This window comes from Denticeps clupeoides, chromosome 2, assembly GCF_900700375.1.
Source record: "Denticeps clupeoides chromosome 2, fDenClu1.1, whole genome shotgun sequence".
In the NCBI taxonomy this organism is placed as follows: domain Eukaryota; kingdom Metazoa; phylum Chordata; class Actinopteri; order Clupeiformes; family Denticipitidae; genus Denticeps; species Denticeps clupeoides.
The window spans coordinates 30870034-30894384 of NC_041708.1; the positions used below are offsets into that span (position 1 = coordinate 30870034).

Genomic DNA, 24351 nt, shown 5'->3' on the forward strand with positions numbered 1-24351 from the left:
GCGTTGCATTGTGGGTAAGCGCGACGCCGCCGTACCCTTACACGCTGGTTCGATGACATTGGGGGCCACGCTGCGCCTGATTAGACCTCGACGGTTGGCGTTTGCACCCCCGAAAGCGTGCTGGGGGGGATCTTAATTGCTCGAGGATTTTTTTCGATCAAAAAAGAAAGAAGAAAAGAACACTCTTTCGTAAGCTCGCCTTTCTGCTTGTGACATAATATACACATGCTAACCAGCTAGCCTCCTAGCTGGCAGACAGTCAGTCTTGTCTGTTCGATTTAAATACGAGGTATTTGTGTGTAGTTGTATGGTTTTATGTCATTTAAGTCCTGTGACTTAAATGACACTCTGCAAGTAACTGTATTCAGCCAACCTTGGTTTCAGTTCCAATGTATTCCTTGGGTGATAATAGGGAACCTATTCATGTGTTTTTGTCCGGAATAGGGAACCGCCGCCAGAATGGGCGAGGCCATGTCCAGTCCTGCTGCTACTGTCAAGGCAGAAGCTGCCGCGGTGGCCCCAGACGTCGGCGCGTCCCCGCCGCGGGGCTGTCCGATGCACCGGGAGGCCACCACAAGTAAGTCGCACCTCCGGGTCATTCATTGCAAGTCCCCTTTCATGAAAATTTGACCTTGTGTGATTGTTTAACGTTTAATACGAGGTCCCCTAGCCTGTCTGTGGTGCCTGCAGTGGTTTGAAATGGCGATAGGTTTAAACATTTACATTTACAGCAATTATCAGACACTCTTATCCAGAGCGACTTACAATCAGTAGTTACAGGGACAGTCCCCCTGGAGCAATTTAGGGTTAAGTGTCTTGCTCAGGGACACAATGGTAGTAAGTGGGATTCGAACCCTGGTTCATAGGCGAGTGTCTAACCCACTAGGCCACTACCACCCTACGCTTTAAAGCATGCTTTGGCCGTTCAAAGAGAGACATCTCGGGCGGCTGGATCTGAAATGTGCCCCCCTTATGTAGTCATAAAGGTTAAGGTTACCTGGCCAAAGAATTTCGCACGCCTCCCCATAAATAAAAAGTTGCTCTAACCGTCATGGCTTGAAAATATGCGAAGCATTGCAGTTGCATTGTGATTAGATGTAAAAATGAACCAATCCTGGGGAAATCTCATTGTGTGGCTGCAGTTCTGCACAGCGGCTGCATTTCGGAAAGAGACTTCAGATACAAGCCAAAAAATGTTCATATCGCTGGACTTTTTAACCAACCTTGCGTGAAGCTGCTATTTAACCCTCTTTCTGTAGGCTCCCCACCGTCCCCTCCATCTGGATGTCCAATGCATCAGGCGGCAGCACCACAAGCACCGACTGCAGAGCAAGGGCCTGTTCATCAGCAGAGAGCTTATGAATTTGTGGAATGCCCAATGAAAGCAGCAGCAAGAGAAGGCCAAAGTGATATTGACCCGTCAAACATGGTATGTTGATACCAGAGATTGCATCTAGTCGCATGCTATTACGTATGTGGTCGTGTTCACTTTTCTTTTTGTTTTGTTCAGATGCCTCCACCAAATCAAATTCCAGCCCGTGACCAGCCCTTTCCCCTGAATTTGAGCAGAGAAGAATCCACCATCCCCAGAAGTGGAACAGACAAAAACTGGGTCTACCCCTCTGAACAGATGTTCTGGAATGCAATGCTCCGTAAGGGGTAGGATACACATTTACACAACATTTATAAGACACCCTTATCCAGAGCGACTTACAATCAGTAGTTACAGGGACAGTTCCCCCCTGGAGACGCTCAGGGACACAATGGTAGAAAGTGAGGTTTGATTAGAATTGTTCCTTGATCTCAAGGCTGGTACATCCATATGTTACACCACTGTTATATGTTGACCAATTTGACATCTGCTTAATGGAAGGTGGCGCTGGAAAGAGGATGACCTCAACCCTCGTGACATGAGCCACATCATCAAGATTCATAACCAGAACAACGAGCAAGCTTGGCATGAGATCTTGAAGTGGGAGGCCATGCATGCACAGTGAGTAAACGCCACTTGGCTACATGTTCAGTGTTCTGCATGGTGAGGTGTTGGTCTGCTGACTTTTTTTTTTTTTTATCGCATTGTAGTGAATGTCCGTGCGGACCAACCCTTAAACGTTTTGGAGGCAAAGCAAAGGAGTATTCGCCGAGGGCAAGGATACGTCACTGGATGGGGTGAGGGATGTTCCAAAACCTTTTTTCCTCCTGCCACTTTGTGAACCAATGGTGTAATAAATTTCATTGACCCATTGCTTGTAGGTATGAGTTGCCCTTCGATCGCCATGACTGGATTGTGGACCGCTGTGGCAAAGAAGTTCGTTATGTGATTGATTACTATGACGGCGACCTTGACAAGAACACATATCAGTTCTCAATACTAGATGTTCGCCCAGCTTTTGACTCTCTTGGCGCTGTATGGGACAGAATGAAAGTGGCATGGTGGCGCTGGACCTCGTGAACATCTTCACACGTGACAACGCTGTGTGGAATTTAATTATGAGCCATGGTGATTGCATTAAGATTTGGGTTTTTCTATGGCTGAATGTAAGCAATGCATACATGTCAACAAACTTGCTCTTTACCATCTGTGTGCATTACATAGTTGAGGGTGTCCTGCATAGTTTTCATTTAAGCTTTCAGGAAATTCTGCACAGTTTTAGCATGAGTAGGTCTCTAGTATCCATACAGTTGGCATTTATTCAGGTTTTCGTGATTGTTTTACAGGTTTGTGACTTTTCTGTTAAACTGTGAACAGAGTTGGGAAGAAAATGCTCATATTTATAATTTCTATAACATAACTGTAATTTCTTTAAAACAAATCTTTCCACCACCTACAACAAACATTACATTTTACAAATATAATTGGCTTTTAGTGTAAAGCCTGTCATGTTACTTCTGAAAAAGGGAGTTGCAAGTGTTGTACAGTGTTACTTTATTCTTTGTGTTTCATATTTATTACTAAAATGATTATTTTTTTCATTTTTGTCTCTAAATGCTGCACTATGAGAAGGAATGGTTTGGATGTAATTTTAATCCCTGATTTACCAAAATACATTTGAAAGACTTTCAAGCTGGTTGTGTTTATTTCTTATTGCTGTTACGTAGCAAATCTGTTAAGTAGTTACTGAAAAAGCCCATTTTAGTCGTATTGCTTCTCCATGCCAAATTCCCTTAACAGACACTGTTGTCCTAGAGCTGAAATTCACTTACTGGTTTCCATGGCAACATGCAGCCTGATCAACCAGTAATGATGTCTAAGCCCGCCCCTTTGTCTTGATTTACAGCTGACTACCCAATCAGGAAGAGCCATTATGAAACCAGTAATGATCACAAATGACTATATTATAGTTACATTAACTATATGTTAGTTAAATTGTTGTAGGTATAAATTGCATTAATTCATTGCAGCAATTAAGTACTCCAATAAGCCACAATGCCTCAACGGCTGTCCATCCTTCGACCAACCATTAAAATGTATTTTATCTTCTGCTTTCATTACACTCCTGCCAATACATTAAAACAAATGTGCCGCTAGTGCCATCCTAATAACGTTAGCATGACTGTATGTCTGAACACTTCTGCGCTCAACCACAGAGTGTCAGTATCGGCACTGAAAAGATCCCTCCAGGCCTGAAATGAGCTGGTGGGCGTGGTGCAGCTGCAGAGTGGCTGATGTATTGAGGGTCTCTGTGGAAAAAGAGTAGGCAGTGTTTAACACTGGTAATGCATATTGCTTTATTGAGGCAAATGGCTTCACAATGTCAGTGTAATAGTAACACAAATGAGTGGGGGGAGGGGAAATGCCAACCAAAGTAAGTGCAACTAATCTTCACAAATGGGGTGTGCTGGCCTTTCATGGGGGTAAAACTCTAAGCCAAGGTGCAATACAAAATTACTGGAACCCCAACACTCTGGCTGGCAGGTTTGTAAACATCCTAGAATTACACGAGGCTATTACAAGAGTTACCCAAAAAAGAAAAATCATACGTGAAAGTATTATACATGTTTACAATGTTCCTGTGCAGAGGCTCAAAATATCCACATAAAAAATCCCCCTCTGGACACACTCTTTGCTTTGAATTTCCAAGTTTTCCACATCTTCTAAATGAACAGTGTAGACGTTTTTTTTTTTTTTTTTTTTTTAAACATGCCAAACCAAACTCACTATTTCACGTATGCAGGATAATGATGTAGTAGTACACTGGCCTTGAGACAGAGGTAAGATTTCAGGCCCTCCCCAAATGCCTCCATGCAATCACATAAACGATACAAGGAATAATTAGTTCAGTATGTTTTCTTAAAAGTATCATCCTACACTATTCATGTGAGTTTGAAATTTCTTGTCTACTTATTGGAGTGAGTATGAGGGGTAAAACATGCCTTTACTATAAAGACTAATCGTGTATCAGCTGACCTGAATATTAAAGCCTTTTTGTTGTATACAGTGTTCCAGTCCCTCAAAACCACAAACATGTGATATATTCTTTGTCAGTGTCTTGCCTCTTCATAGACAATTCAGTTTTATTTAAAAAAAAAAAAAAATGTTATCATTAAATGAGTTCTACTTAAATCCTAAATTATGCTGGTGTTGATTGGGTGTAAAATCCAAAACATCTGTATAATTTTCTCTTGGAGGTGATCAAACTGCACTGGGCAAAATATGAAAGGCATATACAAAACTCATACAAAAGATATAGGGCATCTTTAACATGAATGTTGCATGGTGCAAGCTTTTAAACAAAACAATTCGTGTGAATACAAAAATAAATGCTTGAAAAAAGGCAACTAGCACAAATAATCTGCAAACACGTATGAAGGCAAAATGCTGACACTGAGCTTGTTCTGTTCCCAACGTACGATGTAAAAACCTCCCCCATTTCATGCCCGTCTTACAAAAACACAAGGTTTGAGCAAAAAATTCAAGTAGACTGGTAAACTGTTCATTGAGAGAATGACTCAAGTGTAAAATAAAAAAGAAAATCAAGTTTAACTCTCGTCTTTTCCATTCACATTAAAATACCCGCATTTATAAAATACAAACGTGTGAAACATCATTGCCTCATTCAATGTATAAGATGCTTGTGCGAATACAGAGAAAAACGCAGATTATTTTACACAAAACTTTCATATGACTGTGTAACATGATCACCTTCCCTTATATATATATATATAGATCTCTACTATAGATATATCACAAACACCTGTTAAGCCAAATATCACACTTTTTTCCCCATCAAAAGAATAAATATGCAGGTACAAACACTGACATGCTCTCTCAGTGCGTAGCTGGTTTTAAATAAATTACGTGTATGATGCAGAGAAAAGTTCCTAAAGCCAACCTACAAAGACTTTTTTTAAAGTCCGCTGGCCACATTCACGGCAGAATACCTTCTTTTGTGTACAATAAAGAAGACAAAAAAAAATTCCAATTCCCATAATGTATGAATTCAAATTCAGTACTAAGTGGATACACATAAAGTACATGAAGTTTTATTCAAAACACCAATCTCTTTTTCGTTCTCAGATGTCCATTGGTATTTTTAGCTATAATGCAAAAACATTCAAGGAACAGCATAGTGGCATGCACCTATTGACTGTACAACATCAACGATATTGTGGAGAACAAACAAAAATGTCATAAATATGGGCCTTCAGTTGAATTTGTTTACAGTGAAACCACTGATATCAGTACTCAGTATTTGGCCTTTCTTCTTGCACATTCCCAGTGAAAATCACCTATGTGAGCATCACAGCACCCAACAAAGATCTCACAAAGCATACTGTTCCCTCACACCGAACACAAACATAAGAAAGAAATAAGAAAGAAAGATCTGACCCAACGTCTGGAAATCAAGCAACAGTTGTTTAATGGATGATTTCCTGAAGATTCAAAGTTCAGAAACGTCGGTTTCTCAGACACGGCTCGGGTGAAATGGGATTTTGGGTCGCCAGCCAGAAAATTGGATCCAAAGATCGATCCCTCTATCCCACGTGCAGCTTTCCCCTTGGCACTGTTTACACTCTAGGACATTGATTTCTTCCTGAATAAAGTTCTGGCACATAAAAAAAATAGTTAAGGTTCTCTTTATCCTATCTGAGAATCCCATCTTTCAAATTTAAGACCACCTTTGGGGGTTCAGGCAACATGAAAAAACAAGTTTAAAAAAACAAATAAAAAAAAAAAAATCTGGTGCTTCGGATGTCTTTCGGCAGAGTACTTCGTCAAAGTCAAACAATGGTCATGGGTGACGTTTCACAAGAGTGAGAAAGAAAATATCTTGGCCATGCACTGAGAGTATTGCTCAGGAGGTCGTTCACTGCTTGGCTGCTCAAGCTGCCATCCACAGTCACATTCACAGACTGGGAGGCCGCAGGATCTCAGGCGGAGAGCCCATACGCCACCGCAGTACCTCTCAATTGAACATGATTGCAAGAAGAACTGGGTAATGCTGAAACGAGCGAAAAAATTAAAACGAAGACCTTGTGCATGTAGTTCCTTATGTGAATTCTCTTAATCTTCTATAAAAGTCTTTTTTTTCTTTCTTAAATAAAACTAATCAGTCTTGCCATTCTCCTGCACGTCTGTTTTTCGATGCTGACCAGAGCGAAGGACTTTGTAGCAACCACGAGCAATCTTGTGCATCCACATGACGTTCATGATGTCCAAACAGATGCTGGAGCAAATCCAGGCACAGCGGCCCCCGAACGCGACACGGTAGAAGGCCTCTGTGCCGTACACAGAGTACATGCGGCAGTAGTAGACTGGCATTACAGCGATCCGCACCATGAAGAACACGAGGGCCATCAGCACCCCATTGGCGATGTTGGGCTTGGAGGATTTGGGGTAACCTAACACTTCAAAGAACCAGCTGGAAAGAAAGGTGAGCAGGTTGGCACAACGTTAAGCAACGCCGGGTATTAGATGATGTCCTGTGGTGCAGAAAGCATTTGAGTGGACATGGCATAACATGGCAGCCAAAATGCTACTGCTACAACGTGTTCTTGAAGGCACACAGCCATATTCGTACATTCATAAATAGCTGCAAAAGCCAAATAAAGCAGCGGGAAAAAGGCAGTTTCTGAAAAAAGCCATGTGCTGACCTGTTTATTACATGGAAGATACGTGGAAATACAAGAAAATGCTACTTTCTGACACAGAAATATGGTCAAACAAAATGTATCGTTTAAATAGCTATTCAGGAGCCACTTTAGAGGTTAAATTAATATCATTAACCTGGCTGGGGAAGGATTAAATCATTGTTTCCCATTAACTTTGATTGACATTGGATTTAAAATGTATGATTCATCTGGCATAACAGTAAAAAAGTGACGCTTTACATATCAGTGCTAGGACCACTATTGTACCTACCGCTGGTTTACGCATGGGGTGGAAAATTCTGCAAGCAGACGGAAGTTAGCAAAATAAGGCAACATTCCTTGGCCCTGGAAGAACAAGGCAAAGAAAAGAATGATACAGGAAAAGAATGATGTTAAAACACGTTTCCGTGCACTGTGTACAACAAAAAAAGGCTCTCAAATGTGAACACACAGGTGTCAACCACAGACATTACACTGAGCTGAAATATGAGGTTTTGTCTAAAAGAAGTCTTTGACAGGCGTCTTTACCTATAGTTCATACCTCAGTAATAAATACACTACTATTCAAAAGTTTAGTCCGTGTTCTTCTATAAAAAGCCCTGAAAGAATAATAAAGTCATTCAAAATGTTTGAAATTTGACCCCACATTTATTGATGCACTAGATACTCTACTAGTGTGATGTTTTTGTCATTTGCAGACAGACATTGGCTAATGAACACAGAATTCCATTTAGACTCAAGGCTAATTGTTGCTAATAAAGTTCCTCACTCCTCCATATGACCCATCTGATGCCTTTGTAATGCACCAAAATATTGCTTCCCATCCAAAAAGAAAATAAAATGTATAAATGACCCTTAAATTACATTTTAAAAGGCAGTGTACATCATATGAACAAAATAATGCCGGACAATCGACTGTCACTCTGCACTTTATATGTAGGGGAGTTCTTCTGTCTTGCTTGTTTTGAGCAGTTCTTTCCCGCTCATGGTTAAAAGAGCAAAAGACAAACGTGGTCAAGTATTAAAGGAATAAAAGTGTCCCCTTCTCTCCAACATCATGGTTGGAGAGAAAGCAATGATGTAATACAGCAATCCACCAAAGTAATTTCATGGTAGACAGAATAGAATATCATGGACCACTGTGGTTTTGTCCCAAGGCAGCTTTATACAAGTCTGATGTTGTCCTCTAAAATTTATTTCATTACTTTTATAAGCAAGACTGATTAAACACGTTTTAGATTCAAAATCCAAGGATTCGTTTCCTTATGGTGTGCCAGCACTATTTTCAGGTTTTGCGATCCATTTATGAGCATTTTTAGTAATGTAACGTTCGCAGAGGCAGTCAGTGGAGAGGAGAAGGAATAAAACACATCCTCCACCAGAGCAGACTGTGCTGCAATGAGACTCTGAAACCAAGGCTGAAAGAGGTCTGGAATGAAGTAAATTACTTTGAGTTGTGCTACCAACACGTTGACCAGAACTCACAATCCAATAAGCACAATGTATGGATCATAATAGAAGGAAAGACCAAGAAAACATTACACAGTACTGGCCTGAATATAAGACTTTTTTCTCAAAATACTTAAAATTTGTTAAAAATTAGTCATCTTACAAAAAGGAAATACCAGTAGATGGCGCCAAACACAATATTTTGTAAGTGTTTTAATGTGCCAGCCACTAGTGTTGCCAGTTTTAATTTATTGTCATAATTAAGATGAATGGAATATATAACATAATTTTGTTTAAAACAATCTCCTACTTTATCATCAAAAAACATAAAAAAATGAATTCTCAAAAATCTGTATTGGAAAATAGGGGGATGTCTCATATTCAGGTCAACCATATGGTCCCCTGGCTTGAAGTGCATATGCATCCAACAGCCACAAGTCAGTAGAGGAAGTCAGCAGAGCCAGCCATGCAAATGAAAATTAAATGCATAGACCTTTCTGCACAGACCTACAGCCCATTATTGTTGATGGGCAAAGGCCAGTTTCCTTAAAAAAAATGTATCTCTGATTCACATTTGAAAGCAATTGCAAAAATTGGTCACTCACTATTTTGCACTCCAACTTACCTCTGGAACTGAAAGCAGAAGCAATTGTTAGACAATACTTACTCATGATGGGAGCACAGAAAACATACACCTGGTTTCACCAGAAGATATGAACTTTCCAGCATATGCATGCTAGTACCCCTAGGTACTGGTAAGTCCATACTGTGACTGGGCTTCATTCCTGCTCAGTGTTCCTCAACAGCACAACAGCAGACAAGACAGGAACCAACTCCATCTAGATCAGTCAAGCCTGGCCTTTTTATATGAATTCATTTAAGTTCAAATGCAGCTAAACTTTGATTTGGTAGTTTTTGCATGAAGGATTTGTTTTTCGTGGTTGGTCAAGAGAGGTGGAAACGGCGTTATTTCAAAAAAGGTCATGTCAGGTGAGTACACAGAGAGTCACACGGACAGAGCGTACTTGAAAAGAAAGGTGGAGATACACTTGAAAGCAAGAGAAAGGGGGATAAGGAGACGGCAACACACACGCGCACACAAAATACATACACTAACTTGATTCAGACATGCACACACAGCACAAATAATCTTGTCTACACCCTGAACAAGCAGCAGGACACAAGGTCATTACAGACCAAGAGCCTGCGACCAGAGACTGCAAACTACAAAAAAATGTCTCCAGGGACAATTCTATAATGCTCTTCTAAACTTAGATGTAAGCCTTTCATAGCCATCACATTATTTCAGATGCAATAACCATGTATGTATAAATGAACAGCTGTAAGAGCATATTTATAGAATTACCTACAATTCATAAATGTGACAATATTATATCAAAGGAAAAAAATTGATTATTGTTAATCAGGTAAATGAGTTGTGGGACTGAAAAGTAAAACACATACATATTTATCTTCTAAGCAAGGGCTTATTTCTAATGAAATTATAAATTATGTGATCCACAACGTGTCCCATTATATTGTGCCAAAAGAATGGCCACACAACTGTAGCAACACGACGAACATTGAAACAGAGAGGCAACAATGCATGAAAACAACCATTTAGTCAACAGAGCTGACACAACGTGAGAGATCTAAAGCTTTTGTGTTATTATCATTTGCCCAAAGGGTTTGTTCCATGCAAGATGTCAGTAATGAATGTCCAGCATCAGCCAAACATAAATAAGTAATTTAGTTTTTTCCTCCAAACTTGGTTAATAATGTTTTAGGGCAGCAGTCATGAAAAGTATCCAGTGACAGTATGGTCTAGGTTTCATTCATTTGCTACTGGGTTCCAAGGAACTCATTAGAACATGGTTTAGGAGCTTGTGATGGAAAAGTGGAAAGAAACCGTCTTCATTTTTTTTTTTTTTTTTTTTTTTTTTGCGACACAGCAATGCCTTAAAACTTGTTTAGGGTTTCGCAGCATTTATTGTGTTCTGCTGCTTTATACGGACGAAAAAGCAAACACATTGTGCCAAGGAGCTGAGCACCCTCTGAAACAAGCATGCTGTCATTTTAGGATTCTAAGTATTAATCACGCTGCTATGAATAAAGCTAAACTTACACAGAAATAAATCAACAAGCCTTTGTAGATGTCCCTGATTTTTTTTGGACCCTTTACCGAATTAAAAATGTTGTGCAAGGGCCGACTGTATTTTTTTTGTTGTTTCCAGACAACCTGTATGCCTTATGGATTTTATAATCTGAACAAGGAATGATATGGCCCATGACCCACAGGTGCATCTATAACAAACTACAGTGACCAGGCAGTAAGAAAAGTCTGGTCTTCAAAATGCATTCAGCTTTAGAACAAGAGGAAATTCAAGAGAAGAGGGAGAGGTAGGGAGAGAGCGGGGTAAGAGTTAAGAGGAGGGAATGAAAGAGCGCGTGGAACTCAGCTCCGGCACAAATCAGGGCATGCACACAGGAGACCCTCCACCATGACAGCAGGAGAGCTGAGCGCTGAAGGCATGCACATGGCTCAGCATCGGCACTGCAGGTTTTTAGAGAAGTGTGGCTCGGAATGGCGCGTTAAGACCAGTGAGGAAAAAAAGCAGCGGGAGACTCAGCAGGAGGGGTGGTCAGGTGAGGGGGCTTCTGCCAAAACCACCGATGAGCATTCCATGCAAAAAATACCACGACCATCATCGCCATAATCATTCTGCTACAGAACCTGGCGACCTAGAGGGTTATAGACCAACGGAACCAAGGGTGAACCAAAGTATCTAGACTGTGAACATCTCATTTTTACCACATATCTACACACAAAGGTGACAAGACATGATTAGCAACTGGTTGTTTGTGGGCTTATTTGAAAAGCTAATGTTAGACCAGAGGATAGAGGTAAAAATACAGGTGTAACCTAATATACCAGTCAACCCCTGCATCCGAATACTCTTACTGCCTCGCTATGAAAAACATGCTCGCAAATGCTACACAACATAGTCCCATAAATCAGCAGGAGTAGAAGAAAATCTGTTTGCGATGATGAATGATACTGTGCCATCCTGCTAAAGTGACTAAATTAACCAATTTTCTGTAAAGTTTTATTTGTTATCAAACTTAGCTAATGCTAGTTCGCTGTTGTGCTAACTTAAATAAATGTAAAAGTTGAGGTGCGTTCCAATATATCTAACTGGCTAATGCTAATTTGCTAGTTGTCCTAAATTAACTAATTTACAAAAAATTGACCTTCAAAAACTGGTTATCATGCTAAATATTGTTATAATGTTTGTCTGGATAAACATTATATATATAAAATGTTATCTTGAATGTAAAGTTCAATGGACAAATAATATGTTAGTGTTGATAAGTAAGTAACGTGTTATGTTCTTAAACACAGAATGATAATGAATACTGTGTATTCGGATGCAGGGAAGTGATACAGTGTAACACGACTTCTGGTAAAAGCAAAAAAAAAAAAAAACATAATCTACAAAAGCGATCAAGCCAAAAATGGTAAAACGCCCTTTCTTTTTGCCTGACATGAGCTGAGCCTTCATCATTTAGCACCAAGTTAAGTATCACATGACTCCATTAGTAGATGCTAGTACTGTTAGCAGAGCTAACAATTATTTACGCCCTGTTCAAACTGAGATATGGCTCACAGTTCACCCTTGGTCGTCGCTTTCCCATCTTGCCTGCACGTTCTGCTATTGGACAATAGGGCACTCACCAGTACATAGTAGTAAGCATACAATGCTGCCACGTGGTGAACTACAAAAAACTTGTCCCCTATCGCCCTCCAATAGTAAAATATGAGCAGCAGATCTGCAAAACAAGACAGAAAGGAAGAAAGAAGAGGTGACTTTTGAGAACACAAAGCATTATAACACTATTGGTCAAGGCAGTTTTACATTATTGCCAATTTACAATTTTGATTAAGTGACAAGTGCATTAACCATCCCTAGTTTCTTGCTTTTTTTCTTGTTAACATAGTGACTGAGAATGCTTGTTTTAATGTAGATTTTTGTATTGTTTTAAGTGAAAGTGAAGTGATTGTCATTGTGAAACACTGCAGCACAGTACGATTCACACAACGAAATTTTTAACCATCAGTGGGCATGACAGGCGCACAGTGTGTGGGTACGGTGCTTTGCTCTTACTACAGGTGGTAGTAGCCTAGTGGGTAACACACTCTCCTAGGAACCAGAAGACCCAGGTTCAAATCCCACTTACTACCGTTGTGTCCCTGAGCAAGACACTTAACCCTAAGTTGCTCCAGGGGGGGACTGTCCCCTGTAACTACTGATTGTAAGTCGCTCTGGATAAGGGCGTCTGATAAATGCTGTAAATGTACAATGTACAATGCTCAGTGGCACCTCGGAGGCACCTTGGTGGCTCAGGATTTGAACAGGCAACCTTCCAATTATGGGGCCGCTTCCTAATCCGCTAGGCCACCACTGCCCCACTGTGCACCTGTTCATAAAAACTCAGAAATACAGAAAATGTTTAACATGCATTATTTAAAAAAATTATTTGTTGCGACCTAGCATCCTGGTTATTGCAATGGCATTATAGAAGTGGTGATTTATGCATCTTGTGTAAACTCCCATGGTAAAGTGAAAACAATTCTGCTGCAGACTTGCATCAACAAAACCAACCAATGGACCACATATTATGGGCTTACGTTCTGCTATCTCAGTTTCATACTTGTTAACTGCAGCACACCAAACTTTAACAGCACTCACAACTGAAGATTTTTTCTTTCAAAAAACAATCTGTCATTAACTGGAGCAATGAACTCTCTTGTATAAAAAAAAGACCTATCTTCTCATTCCCTGAGACCACATACAGTATCATAACAGAGTAATGGGCTGTCGCCAGTAACAATAACAGTTCAGATGTTCAACATGGGCTCTTAGAGGGGACAACATTCTCCCACTGAAATTTTTAGCTGATGTTTGTAGCCCACAATTCAGCAATTCAACGGCCAGTCAGAAAGGCACCACTAACTCAGACCACAAGGAAGAAAAGTATTCATTTTAACATCCATCTATTTATCGACCTTAGCAGTGACCTCTGCAAGGCTGACAAGACAAAAGCTGTTAAGAAAATTAATGGCACGAACAGCTCGTTTGACCAGACATCTCAGTAAACACTCGTCTTCTTCAGTAAAACTTCCCAGTGTGGACTTGCAATGTGGTTTGATGTGTATACACATTGGCAGGGAAAGAATGCAATGTAAAAAAAAGCCAGAATGTTGTATAGCAGCCCAAAAAATCAACCACAATCTTAAGATGCAGATTTACATGGGAATTAATGTAATTTCCAATATTCTATTTTCTCTCTCTGTTCTATTGTGGGTTTTTTTTTTCTCCTGATTTGCACTTAATGTGAAATTTCTGTCACTTTTTCTTTTAGTTCCTAGGCAACCAAGGCTACAGTTATGGTGTGAAGAGACATGTTGAGATACGCAATACAAACACATTCCAGTAGAGGAACAGTTCAAGAACCCGGGGTAAGTAAGCCTAGAACTACTGTATTTTTGCAACAGTGAGTGTGTGAAAAATCAAACCTGTTGTCTGCACATCCAGAATTATATTTCAGAGTGCCATTCCATAATGGACATATGCTTGAAAAGCATTTTTCACACCCCCTCGTCCATTAGTGGGAAAGCTGTTCCTTTCAACCATTGTCAGCTATAATTTTCGGTTTAAAACCCAGTGACTAACAATTTTATTACGAAGCAGACCACAAGAGGGAGTGCTATACCATAGGATTTTAGTGCTGTTTAACTGTGGTCAAAGTTTAGTAGGTGAAGGTTGAGTTTAGTAGAACATCACACCAGTGCCAATGTCTCACAATGTGTATTTGGCGTGAACTCACCGGAGATGAGGTAGCCTGTGGTTATGCCCACATTTATCTTCACCAGTGTAGGATCTCCCCTGTTACAGAATGACACCGTGATAGAAGAGTAACCCAGTAAGAATCAGTGCTGCACAACAATCCCCAAAAAATGACTGACAGTGCACTTGCAGCGCCATTTGTCTTTTTGAAACAATCCCAGCATGCAGTGCTGTTGGAGAGCGACAGCAGCGTTCTCACCACACAGGGTCTTGATTGACAGCGTCATCAAAGAACAAGATGTAGAGACAGAACAGCCCAACCAGTAGGGCATGGAAGGTGGACACCGTCCTACAGAGAGAACAGAAACACACCACAGACACACCTGTTAACCTCAGGAGGACAGAACACAGCAAGTGGCCACATCCAATTTTGAGACCTTCTATGGATGTTCTGCTCTACATTTAATAATATTAGACGTGTCATCTGGTTTACTTTACTTTACTTTACTTTACTTTACTTAGCAGACGCTTTTATCCAAAGCGACTTACAGGATGAAGACACCAGCAATTCTCGTTCGATTTCTATAGATTTTGAGTTTACAAAACTAAGAGGCCTGATCTATTCTTGAGGACCTTCATTTATACTGTATCAAAAACATTGAATGCTTCACAGACTAATTGAAAACCAGAGCAATGAATCATAATTGAGCCATCTTCTGAAAACATATATTTCATAAAGTCACCAAAAAAAATTTTTTTTCTCATTTAATTAATTTTTCTCCGATTCCAATCAACTCTGTTCTCCGTTGTTGTCCCTGGCTGGTGGAACAACTTGCCCTCCTCCATTTGACTAGCTGAGACTACCACCACCTTTAAGAAACAGTTGAAAACCCACTTATTCAAAAAGTATTTCAGACAAATCTAACACACACATGCGTACACATTGCACTAAATAATTCTCTCTCTCTCTCTCTCTCTCTCTCTCTATATATATATATATATATATATATATCATTTTTTTCTTCGTCTAGCACTTAACAATCTCCGAGCATGCTCTTTGCTGACAAGTTAGGCCTTATCAGGGCCCTTAGTTTTGTAAACTCAAAATTCTATCGAAATCAAACCAGAATTGCTGGTGTCTTCCTCTTCTAAGTCGCTTTGGATAAAAGCGTCTGCAAAATAAAGTAAAGTAAAGTAAAGTAAAGTAAAGTACATTTTTTAAAAACCTTCAAACAACTTGAAATGATTATTGATCTCTGTAAATATTTGCTGAAAGGTTCTGATTGTTGACACTGTCAACAATTGTGACTCTTTGCTATAAAGTGGCTTTGAATAAAAGCATAATGATCCCTAACTTGTAAACTAAATTCTTATTTAAGTCTCATGGAGCATCTCAAAGGTCTGGGTTTGTGATCCCGGTCAGCCATGGCTTGATAGAAACAGAAGTGGGAAGCAGGTGATAAGACAGCCCCACTTCTGAAGCTTCTGCCTAAAGACTCCTGGGTGAGAGATTATAAGACAAATCTGAAATGAAACATTTATGTACAGTCCATTTTGAGTGCTGCGGAAGGATCCACAATGGGATCTATGTAATCCACTTTTCTGTGATTCAATTATGAAACAAACTGCGGTTCACAGTCAGGCCAAGCATCAAGTGTGACCCCATAATGTTAATAAAACCTGCCATCCACTTCAGCCAAAGCACAAGAACTGGTACAGTATCTTCAGAGCAAACTCATTGATGATGGCCCCTTAGAGGAGGTCATTTAAAATAATAGCTGACTTTTCTCAAAATCACAATTGACTCATTTGACTAATTGACTTATTTGACACCAGTAGGGGAAATCGTAGTTGAAAACAGCAAGGACTGTTGCCCGTAGTAAATCTGTTATGGAGAGCCTCTTATACCACATTTTGTTCCTGAAATGACTCATAAGTAAGGGCAGGTGAAAAAAAAAACGTCAGGTCACTGGAGTATCCGTGTTTTATTAACAGTATAGTTTTACATGATACAGCCGAGCTGTGTACAGCACAAACAAGGCTAAGCACGGGTGACAAGTTCACCACTGTCTAATCTAACTTAAAACGAGAGTACAGTGCATCCGGAAAGTATTTTTTCTTGTTAACTTCCCCAGATTTGGGCCTCAAGATAATCCTGTCTCTGAGGTCTACAGACGATTCCTTTAACTCCATGCTTGGTTTGTGCTCTGATATGAACTGTCAACTGTGGGATCGTATATAGACAGACGTGTGTCTTTCCAAATAATGTAAAATCAGGTGTTTTCTTCACAGCTGGACTACATCTCAAGGATGATCAGGGGAAGCAGAATGCATCTGAGCACAATTTTGAGCTTCATGGCAAAGAATACTTCCATTTTAGAAGGAAAAAAGTGCCGTGGAAAAAGTGATGTACTGTTAATACTTTCTGGATGCACTGTACAGTGAAATTGGCTTAAAACTTCTTAACAGTTTTATTAAAGTGTATTTTTATCATATTTAATAATATTTGCATAGGTTAAACTCATTCTTAGCCAAGTACCTGACCATATTACATATATACACCAAAACATTTAACTACCATTTAAAGACCATGGTGAAACACATTATAGCATATATAATGTACATATATTATAACATCATTATACAAACTGCATTTTTAAAGCAAAATGTTTTGTTTAAATTTATCCAATTAATAACACTAATTCATGCTTTTCAGTTTTCCTTTAACTTTTTAAACATGATCTTTCTCGTTCTATTTCTGGGATCCTTTTTAAGGGCACATCACCCATGCCCAGGTTCTGTCTGAACCCACAGTAATCTTGGTTATTAGTCGACTTTAGCACAGAGTTTCAAAATACATTTACAGCAATGATGAAACCATCTTTGCTAATGTGTGCTGGAACATTCTGTGTGCTGTGTGCTATTCTGAAAGGTTCTTTCATGGAGACTTATCTGTTTTTTTTTTTTTTGTAACAGAGCTTTTAAATTATTTGTAAGTCTATTTTAAAATGGCTTGCAGTCTATTAACTCTCTCCAGGCACACAAAGAACTGCTTTCACTATAAAAGCTGCTAGGCTTTATCATATCTTGCAGGTACTTCAAGGCCTCCAAGATACAATAAAACCAGTTCATATTTTCTCATGAGTCCACGGACCAGTGTCACACCACGCCATGAGGTAACACAATGTACACGAACACGAATGCAATTCTAATCTTTATGCATCAAGGCAGGGGCTGTACCTGGAATTCCACTCAATCTTCTGCTTGTGGCTGAGCCTGAGGAAGCCGGGGCTGATCCTGGATGACACCCAAGGGCTCACACTGTGGAACAGCCATTGGAAGGTGAAGAAACTGACCAGGGCGATCAGCAAGATCAGCTGGCTGAACGGATCCATGGCCACCCTGCCCAGCTGGGGGGAAGAACGGGAGGTAAGACGTCGCAGGCTTCCATCGAAAAGGAGTGTGCTCTGCATTACATAGCCCATTAGCAAAGTCTGTAAAAGGTGAATGCACGGGCTACACAGTCAATATTTAACAAATCAAAAGTTCCAAAGAGAACAAATAAGCACTTGTGTCTGCCCACAAAAACACTGCCCTACACAGGACATTTCAAACAGCCCACTAAAGCACTGAAAACACTAACATTGGTTAAATGGCATGTGTCAGCAGTTGGCACACACAGCATAGCAAAGACTAAAACCTGATATGCAGTTCGACATTTTTCCTCTAGTACGGACCATAAATTTGTCCAGGAAGGACAAATAGTGACAGGATCATGTGTACTAAAAACTCACTGATGCATGTGAAGAGCTTTATGTTAAGTAGAACGTAGATGAAAATCTGAAAATCGGTCATGACAGAAAGGTGCCAGAAGACACTGTGCCCCACGGCCTGATGTGTAAAGGGCTTCCTGCCATAGGTATGTTCAGAAATGGCTTGAGAAACATGACAAGAAATCAAGGTGTTTATTTGGCCTCCAAATTCCACAGATCTCAATCAGCTTTGAACGTTTGTGGGATGTGTTGAAACAACAAGTCAGATCCATGGTGCCCTGCCTCACTTACAGGACTTAAAGGATTTGCTGCAAACGTCCTGATGCCAGACACCACAGGTCAGCTTCAGAGGTCTCGTGGAGTTCCTGGTTTTAATGTTGTGGCCGAGCGGTTTCTATGTCCAACTGACTTTATTTAGAGCATCACACAAATGCCTAATATAGATGACAGCAAGCATTCAGGGAAGAGATACCGCCCGCCTGGGGCCATGTAGCAGGGCTTTAGTATATGTGTATAGTATAGTAAGTATAGCAGCTCAAGTGTACTTAGGGTTCCTCCAGAATTCTATATGCCTGCTGAAAGGGCTTTGCAAAATGGCATAAAATTCATATTGCGATATCAATTTAACCCTAGACTGTAGATGTTATATAAGTAAATTTAAGTAAATTTAAACTTAAAGGGTAACATGTGTCTATAGCAAAGGCACTGCAGCAGGAAGATGTATAATAAACATGTATAATATACATTAACACATAACATAACCGTATACCAGATAAAACAATATAAGGCCAGTGAAATACTGGGTCTTTGTATGATGCGAGTGACCTTTTTTTTTTTTGGTGAAAGCACCCAGGTTGGACAAGACGTGGACGTTCTTGTTCTCCTCGTCCGTTTGAACAAAACCTCCAATGCACCAAACTGCTGACAAATCTTCCAATGCACTTTCATATTTTCATATTTTTTGTGCATGTGTGCCAGTTCAGAACCATGACCGGTTTGTGGTAGAAACAGATACTTTCCACTAAATGCAAATTGAACAATTTGCAGTGTAGTGTTCTACCTGAACCATAACCCATTATTACCCATACTGTTATCTTCGGACAAAAACAGACCTTTTCAGACCAAGCCATCAACTCCTCAATGTGTAAACAACGTAAAAAAAAAAAGACTTTCTGCATTTACATTTACAGCATTTATCAGACGCCCTTATCCAGAGCGACTTACAATCAGTAATTACAGGGACAGTCCCCCCCTGGAGCAACGTAGGGTTAAGTGTCTCGCTCAGGGATACAATGGTAGTAAGTGGGATTCGAACCCGGGTCTTCTGGTTCATAGGCGAGTGTGTTACCCACTAGGCTACTACCACCCACTTTCTGGGTCTGGCGAGCGAACAATTAACCCATGCCAGGCCATCCCCATGCTTTCTGCCCAGCTGACCCGCTCCGTCTACTAAATGAGGAGACCTGCGGACCACGGAAAAAGGAAAAAGGGGAGGCACCGGGCCAAACACTGAAGATGCCGTACCCGGCCGAGGATAAGCATTTTCACGGCGTACGGTCACTATAGCAACGCAGGCACCAGCGCTGGGCAGCACTAGAGGGCAAACATGGGGACGGCAAGTCTCACGTGTCACTTCCAGGGAGCGGGGTGGACCGGTTTCTGACCATATGGTCCCACTGTTATCGTTGTTTATAAATTGGATAAGCAGCGGCATAAACACTCCAGCAAGATAAGCGCTGAACACGTGCCTGACTGAATTTTAAACCACCGTGCAACGCATTCACACTCAACGCCATTAAAATGTGTGTGTGTGTGTGTGTGTGTGTGTGTGTGTGTGCGAGGGAAACAGAACGGCGCCGCAGCGGATACATTCGGCTTATCGGCCATGCACTCGCGTACAGCGGTCCCGCGGAAACCGCCGGTCCCAGTGACCCAGCGGGGAGATGTTCATTCCCACAGAACGGCAACGAGAGCCGCCAAACGCGGATACATCTGCCAATCACCCCGACAGCCCCGGCACCGCGGTACAGGGAAGCAGGAGGGGGGACGGGGGGCTTCGCTCAAACACATCTTGATGTGACCACATCTGCCCGTTCCAGGCTGCGCGATTGTGAACACTGACCTAGTTTGCAAACCTGTGGTTGGCGCTGCCGCTAATGCAGTGGGCGCGAGGGTGGGCCTACCTGAGGAAGGGACGGGACGAAAAGGCGAGCGCAGGTCTCCATTCGCGAGATGGTGGGAAGTCCTGACAAGAGGCTCATTTACAGGGTGGTTGGGTGGTAGTAGCCTAGCGGGTAACACACTCTCCTATGAACCAGAAGACCCAGGTTCAAACCCACTTACTACCATTGTGTCCCTGAGCAAGACACTTAACCCTAAATTGGTCCAGGGGGGGACTGTCCCCTGAAACTACTGATTGTAAGGCGCTCTAGATAAGGGCGTCTGATAAATGCCATAAATGTAAATGCAACAGCGTATTCAGTTAGAATCCAAACTGTCTGGTAACATATAAGGAACGTTATTGGGCGACTCTTTACCCAATACTGAAACATCTCAACATCTGGATATTTTGTGGGGTCGTCGCCACTCTGCTAAGGACCAGAAGAACCCCGCCTGCGTGAAGACGCAGTGCAGCATGTGTTCCCGCGGCCCGGCCGAGCGGTCTGGCGCACCGGTCATTAGCATAACAGCTGATACAACTGCACCAGCCCCTCCTGTTCCCCGCCCCGCCCCGCCCGTCCCCCGACACGCGCGCACTTACGTCCGCCGCCAAGTCCCGCGCCGTCGCCTGCACTGTGTGCCGAGCGTGTGCCTCCTCGGCCTGTGTGTGGCTGCGGTGGGCAGGGCAGGGTCTGCAGGAGAGACTCGGCGTGGAGAAAGGGTGGCAGTAGCCTAGTGGGTAACACACCCGCCTATGAACCAGAAGACCCGGGTTCGAATCCCACTTACTACCATTGTGTCCCTGAGCAAGACACTTAACCCTACGTTGCTCCAGGGGGGGACTGTCCCTGTAACTACTGATTGCAAGTCGCTCTGGATAAGGGTGTCTGATAAATGCCGTAAATGTAAAATGTAAATGAGAAATGTGCGGAACGGAAAGAGAAATTAGCTCTGTGTGTTGCTGTAGCGTAGCACCGATAAAAAAAAAAAAAAAAAAAAGATCGATAAGTGATAGGACAGAACAGGCCTGACAAGTTTCGCACGCACACGCAAACTTTTACTAGATAACACAGGGCATATCTGGCCCTCGTAACCGGCAGGTCCGGTGCCAAGGGCGGCCATTCGACACACAGAGGTCGGAGCGTAACATACGGAAGCAGCTGGAGTCTGCCGAGCACCGCAGTACTGCCGACAGGAGGTGGGAAAAATGTCACGGTGACGCCATGCGGGACTCTGCCGTAACTCTAGATCGCAGCAGTCGCACTCGGGGCCACCGCGGCCGGGAAGAGGAAGCAGGCAGTCGCCTGGCCCTCCTGGGGACGAATGATTACGTGATCACGCCACAGCCATTCATTCGCAGTGTCGTGTGCCCCGCGATGTAAATCGGGCCAGAAGGATTTGCCCGTCGTTGGAATTTATGGATCCGCCGGCCACGCCAAACTGGGGGCCTTCTAGAAACTACTACAGTCCCTGCGAGACGTTTATGGACAAAGAATAAATTAGCACCGTCACAGAAGGACGGAAATGCTGAAATATTGATTTTTCTTTCCCCACTGCTAAATAATTCAGATCCACATCGGTGGGGCCAAATCTTGTTCCCAGGCTCATCTGGAACAACCCCGGAGCCAGGTCTGGTAGGGTGGTAGTAGCCTAGTGGGTAACACACTCGCCTATGAACCAGAAGACCCAGGTTCAAATCCCACTTACTACCATTGTGTCCCTGAGCAAGACACTTAACCCTAAATTGGTCCAGGGGGGGACTGTCCCTGTAACTACTGATTGTGAGTCGCTCTGGATAAGGGCGTCTGATAGATGCTGTAAATGTAAAGGTCTGATTTTGGCGCCTTCCTGCAGGCCCCCAACAGTCACTGGCGTCCAATTAGCGACAGTTAACGCAGATGGACAGTTAGATGGACACGGGACGCGTGGGTGCCAGAAGAGCCACGGACACGCGTCCGTTCCGAACGCGGAAACGAAAGCAAAAGTTGGCCCGACACGTGGCTCGCGCCCGGCGGCTACGGTTCCTGTCGCCGCGGGGACGGGGGGACGGTGGGACGGGGGGACGGGGGACCGGGCGCGCTCCCCGACGCGTGAAACGGCGCGGACGTGACAGCGTTCCCACGCAGGCGGACCCACGGCGGGTTCGCGGCAGATAGATGGTGCTGTGGCGATTAAAGTTGGCGCATCCGATGTCGCAAACCAGGGCTGACGGAGGCGTAAACAAAACTGTCATCGGGTGGCGACCGACCGATCTCGCCAAATAAAAAAACAGAAAACCCCAAATAATCAAAATAATCATCATCGTCATAATCGTAATAAATACATCTGGGGGCGAAATGTTGATTAACGTCAAAAAAAATAAAATAAAATAGATGGATGGATGGATGGATGGGCGATCGGGCGCGATGGCCAGATAGGCCACTTCTCACGCCGCATTGCCCGGAACAAAACCAGCGGCGCCCCGGCGTGGAGACGCGGTCCGCGGGCACCGCGCCGCGCTTACCTCCCCGACGCTCATCCAGCTCGCGGCGGCCGATGCGCTCAGCCGATTACTCGCGCATTTCCGTCAAGAGCAGCGCGCCGACCGGCTCCGTCGGCAGCCCGCAGTCACATCGGTGAGATGCGCCGTCCGCCGTCGTCCCCGTGCGAAAAAAGGCGACGAACGCGTTCCTCGGCGCGGGCAGCGCGTCTCATTACGCTCGCCGCGGACGGGGCATGATGAGCCCGGTGCGGGATGCGCTGTTATGGCAGTGATGGAGGGAGAGAGAGAGAGAGAGAGAGAGAGGGAGGGAGGGAGGGAGGGAGCTGGGTTACTGCAGGGCAAGGCGATTTCTCCTGTGGAGCTCGAATTACAGCCGAAGCCTTAAAGAGATACTCTCTCTCTCTCTCATTCTCTCTCTCTCTCTCTCTCTCTCTCTTTCTTTCACACACGCATGCACAAACACACAATAATAATAAGCATGCAGAACCTGGGGTGAAACTCTCCAACAAATAGTTGAGGTGAAAGTGTGCTTGAAAATCTGGAATATGTGGGCCATGTGAAATAATATTCATTATTAATGATGTTAACGAAAATGGAATGAATCGTGGTTGCACCACAACATTGGAGCGCTGAGTAATGATGCTGTGGCTTGATGAATTACGTTTTAATTAAGGTCATCTATCCATCTATCTTGCAATATATTTTACATAATTACAAAATGATAGAATAATTGAAGTTCACGCCAAATCATCACGTATTGTGTGCGGCATGGTCCATATTTGTGCTAGTGTATAATATTTTGTCCCGGGTGTACACGGGGAGCTCCCAGCTGCGAGGACTCCACCTGTAGACACGTTTCCTGCAGCACATGGGTCCTTGCCAAGAAACAACAAAAAGCTGTATAATCAGTCTTTGCCGAACGCACGTTTTTCTGCTGGGATGCACGCTACTTGCTCCGTGTGTGTGTGTGTGTGTGTGTGTGTGTGTGAGGTCCTACTCTTGTTGAAGCGGCGCTCTACAGATGCATCACCTGATCAGCGACGCTTCGGCTTCTCACCACCAGAGGGCGCACTGCGCACACGCACACACCGTGGCAACAAGGACGAAGTCGATTCCTCAGGATGCTGTGTGGGTCCATGAATTCACAAACGTGTTTTTCTGGCCAGGACAATGCCTCCTCGGCTGGCACAGGCTGGTGATGATTTCTAATGGTTCGGAAAAGTGATGTCTGTCTATGTCTTATGTTCTCCTTGAACCTAAATATTTGCCTGGATTTTACTATGCTTTATTTATTTTTATAACTTTACTCTTAACAACACAGGACAAAAACAAAGAGTGGCTCAGGATACATTTCACTGCATGTTGTACTATGTTATACTGCTATATCTATGCACGTGACAAATAAAAATCTTGAATCTTTCTTCCTCCTGTCTTTGGGATTTATTGCTCCACAAAATCTCCATAAACACATACTGTTCAGCATCGAGTAGGATTTTGCCTCGCACATTACACTGAAAAAAAGTATGTTCATGTGATCAAAGCATCC

At 42.7% G+C, this 24351-nt stretch overlaps 2 protein-coding genes across 2 annotated transcripts; one reads left to right on the forward strand and one right to left on the reverse strand.

Moving 5' to 3' along the window:
• Positions 1–3064, forward strand: hccsb (holocytochrome c synthase b). The gene is made up of 7 exons (XM_028966602.1): positions 1–189; positions 445–577; positions 1260–1429; positions 1511–1659; positions 1874–1993; positions 2083–2169; positions 2254–3064. The coding sequence occupies exons 2-7, from the start codon at positions 460–462 to the stop codon at positions 2450–2452; spliced, it is 843 nt and encodes a 280-aa protein (XP_028822435.1). The 5' UTR covers positions 1–189; positions 445–459; the 3' UTR covers positions 2453–3064.
• Positions 3059–23070, reverse strand: tlcd4a (TLC domain containing 4a). The gene is made up of 7 exons (XM_028966603.1): positions 22827–23070; positions 17631–17800; positions 14650–14739; positions 14431–14489; positions 12278–12372; positions 7364–7437; positions 3059–6863 (listed from the first exon to the last, which is right to left on the reverse strand). The coding sequence occupies exons 1-7, from the start codon at positions 22839–22841 to the stop codon at positions 6548–6550; spliced, it is 819 nt and encodes a 272-aa protein (XP_028822436.1). The 5' UTR covers positions 22842–23070; the 3' UTR covers positions 3059–6547.
• Positions 23071–24351: the final 1281 nt, after the last annotated feature.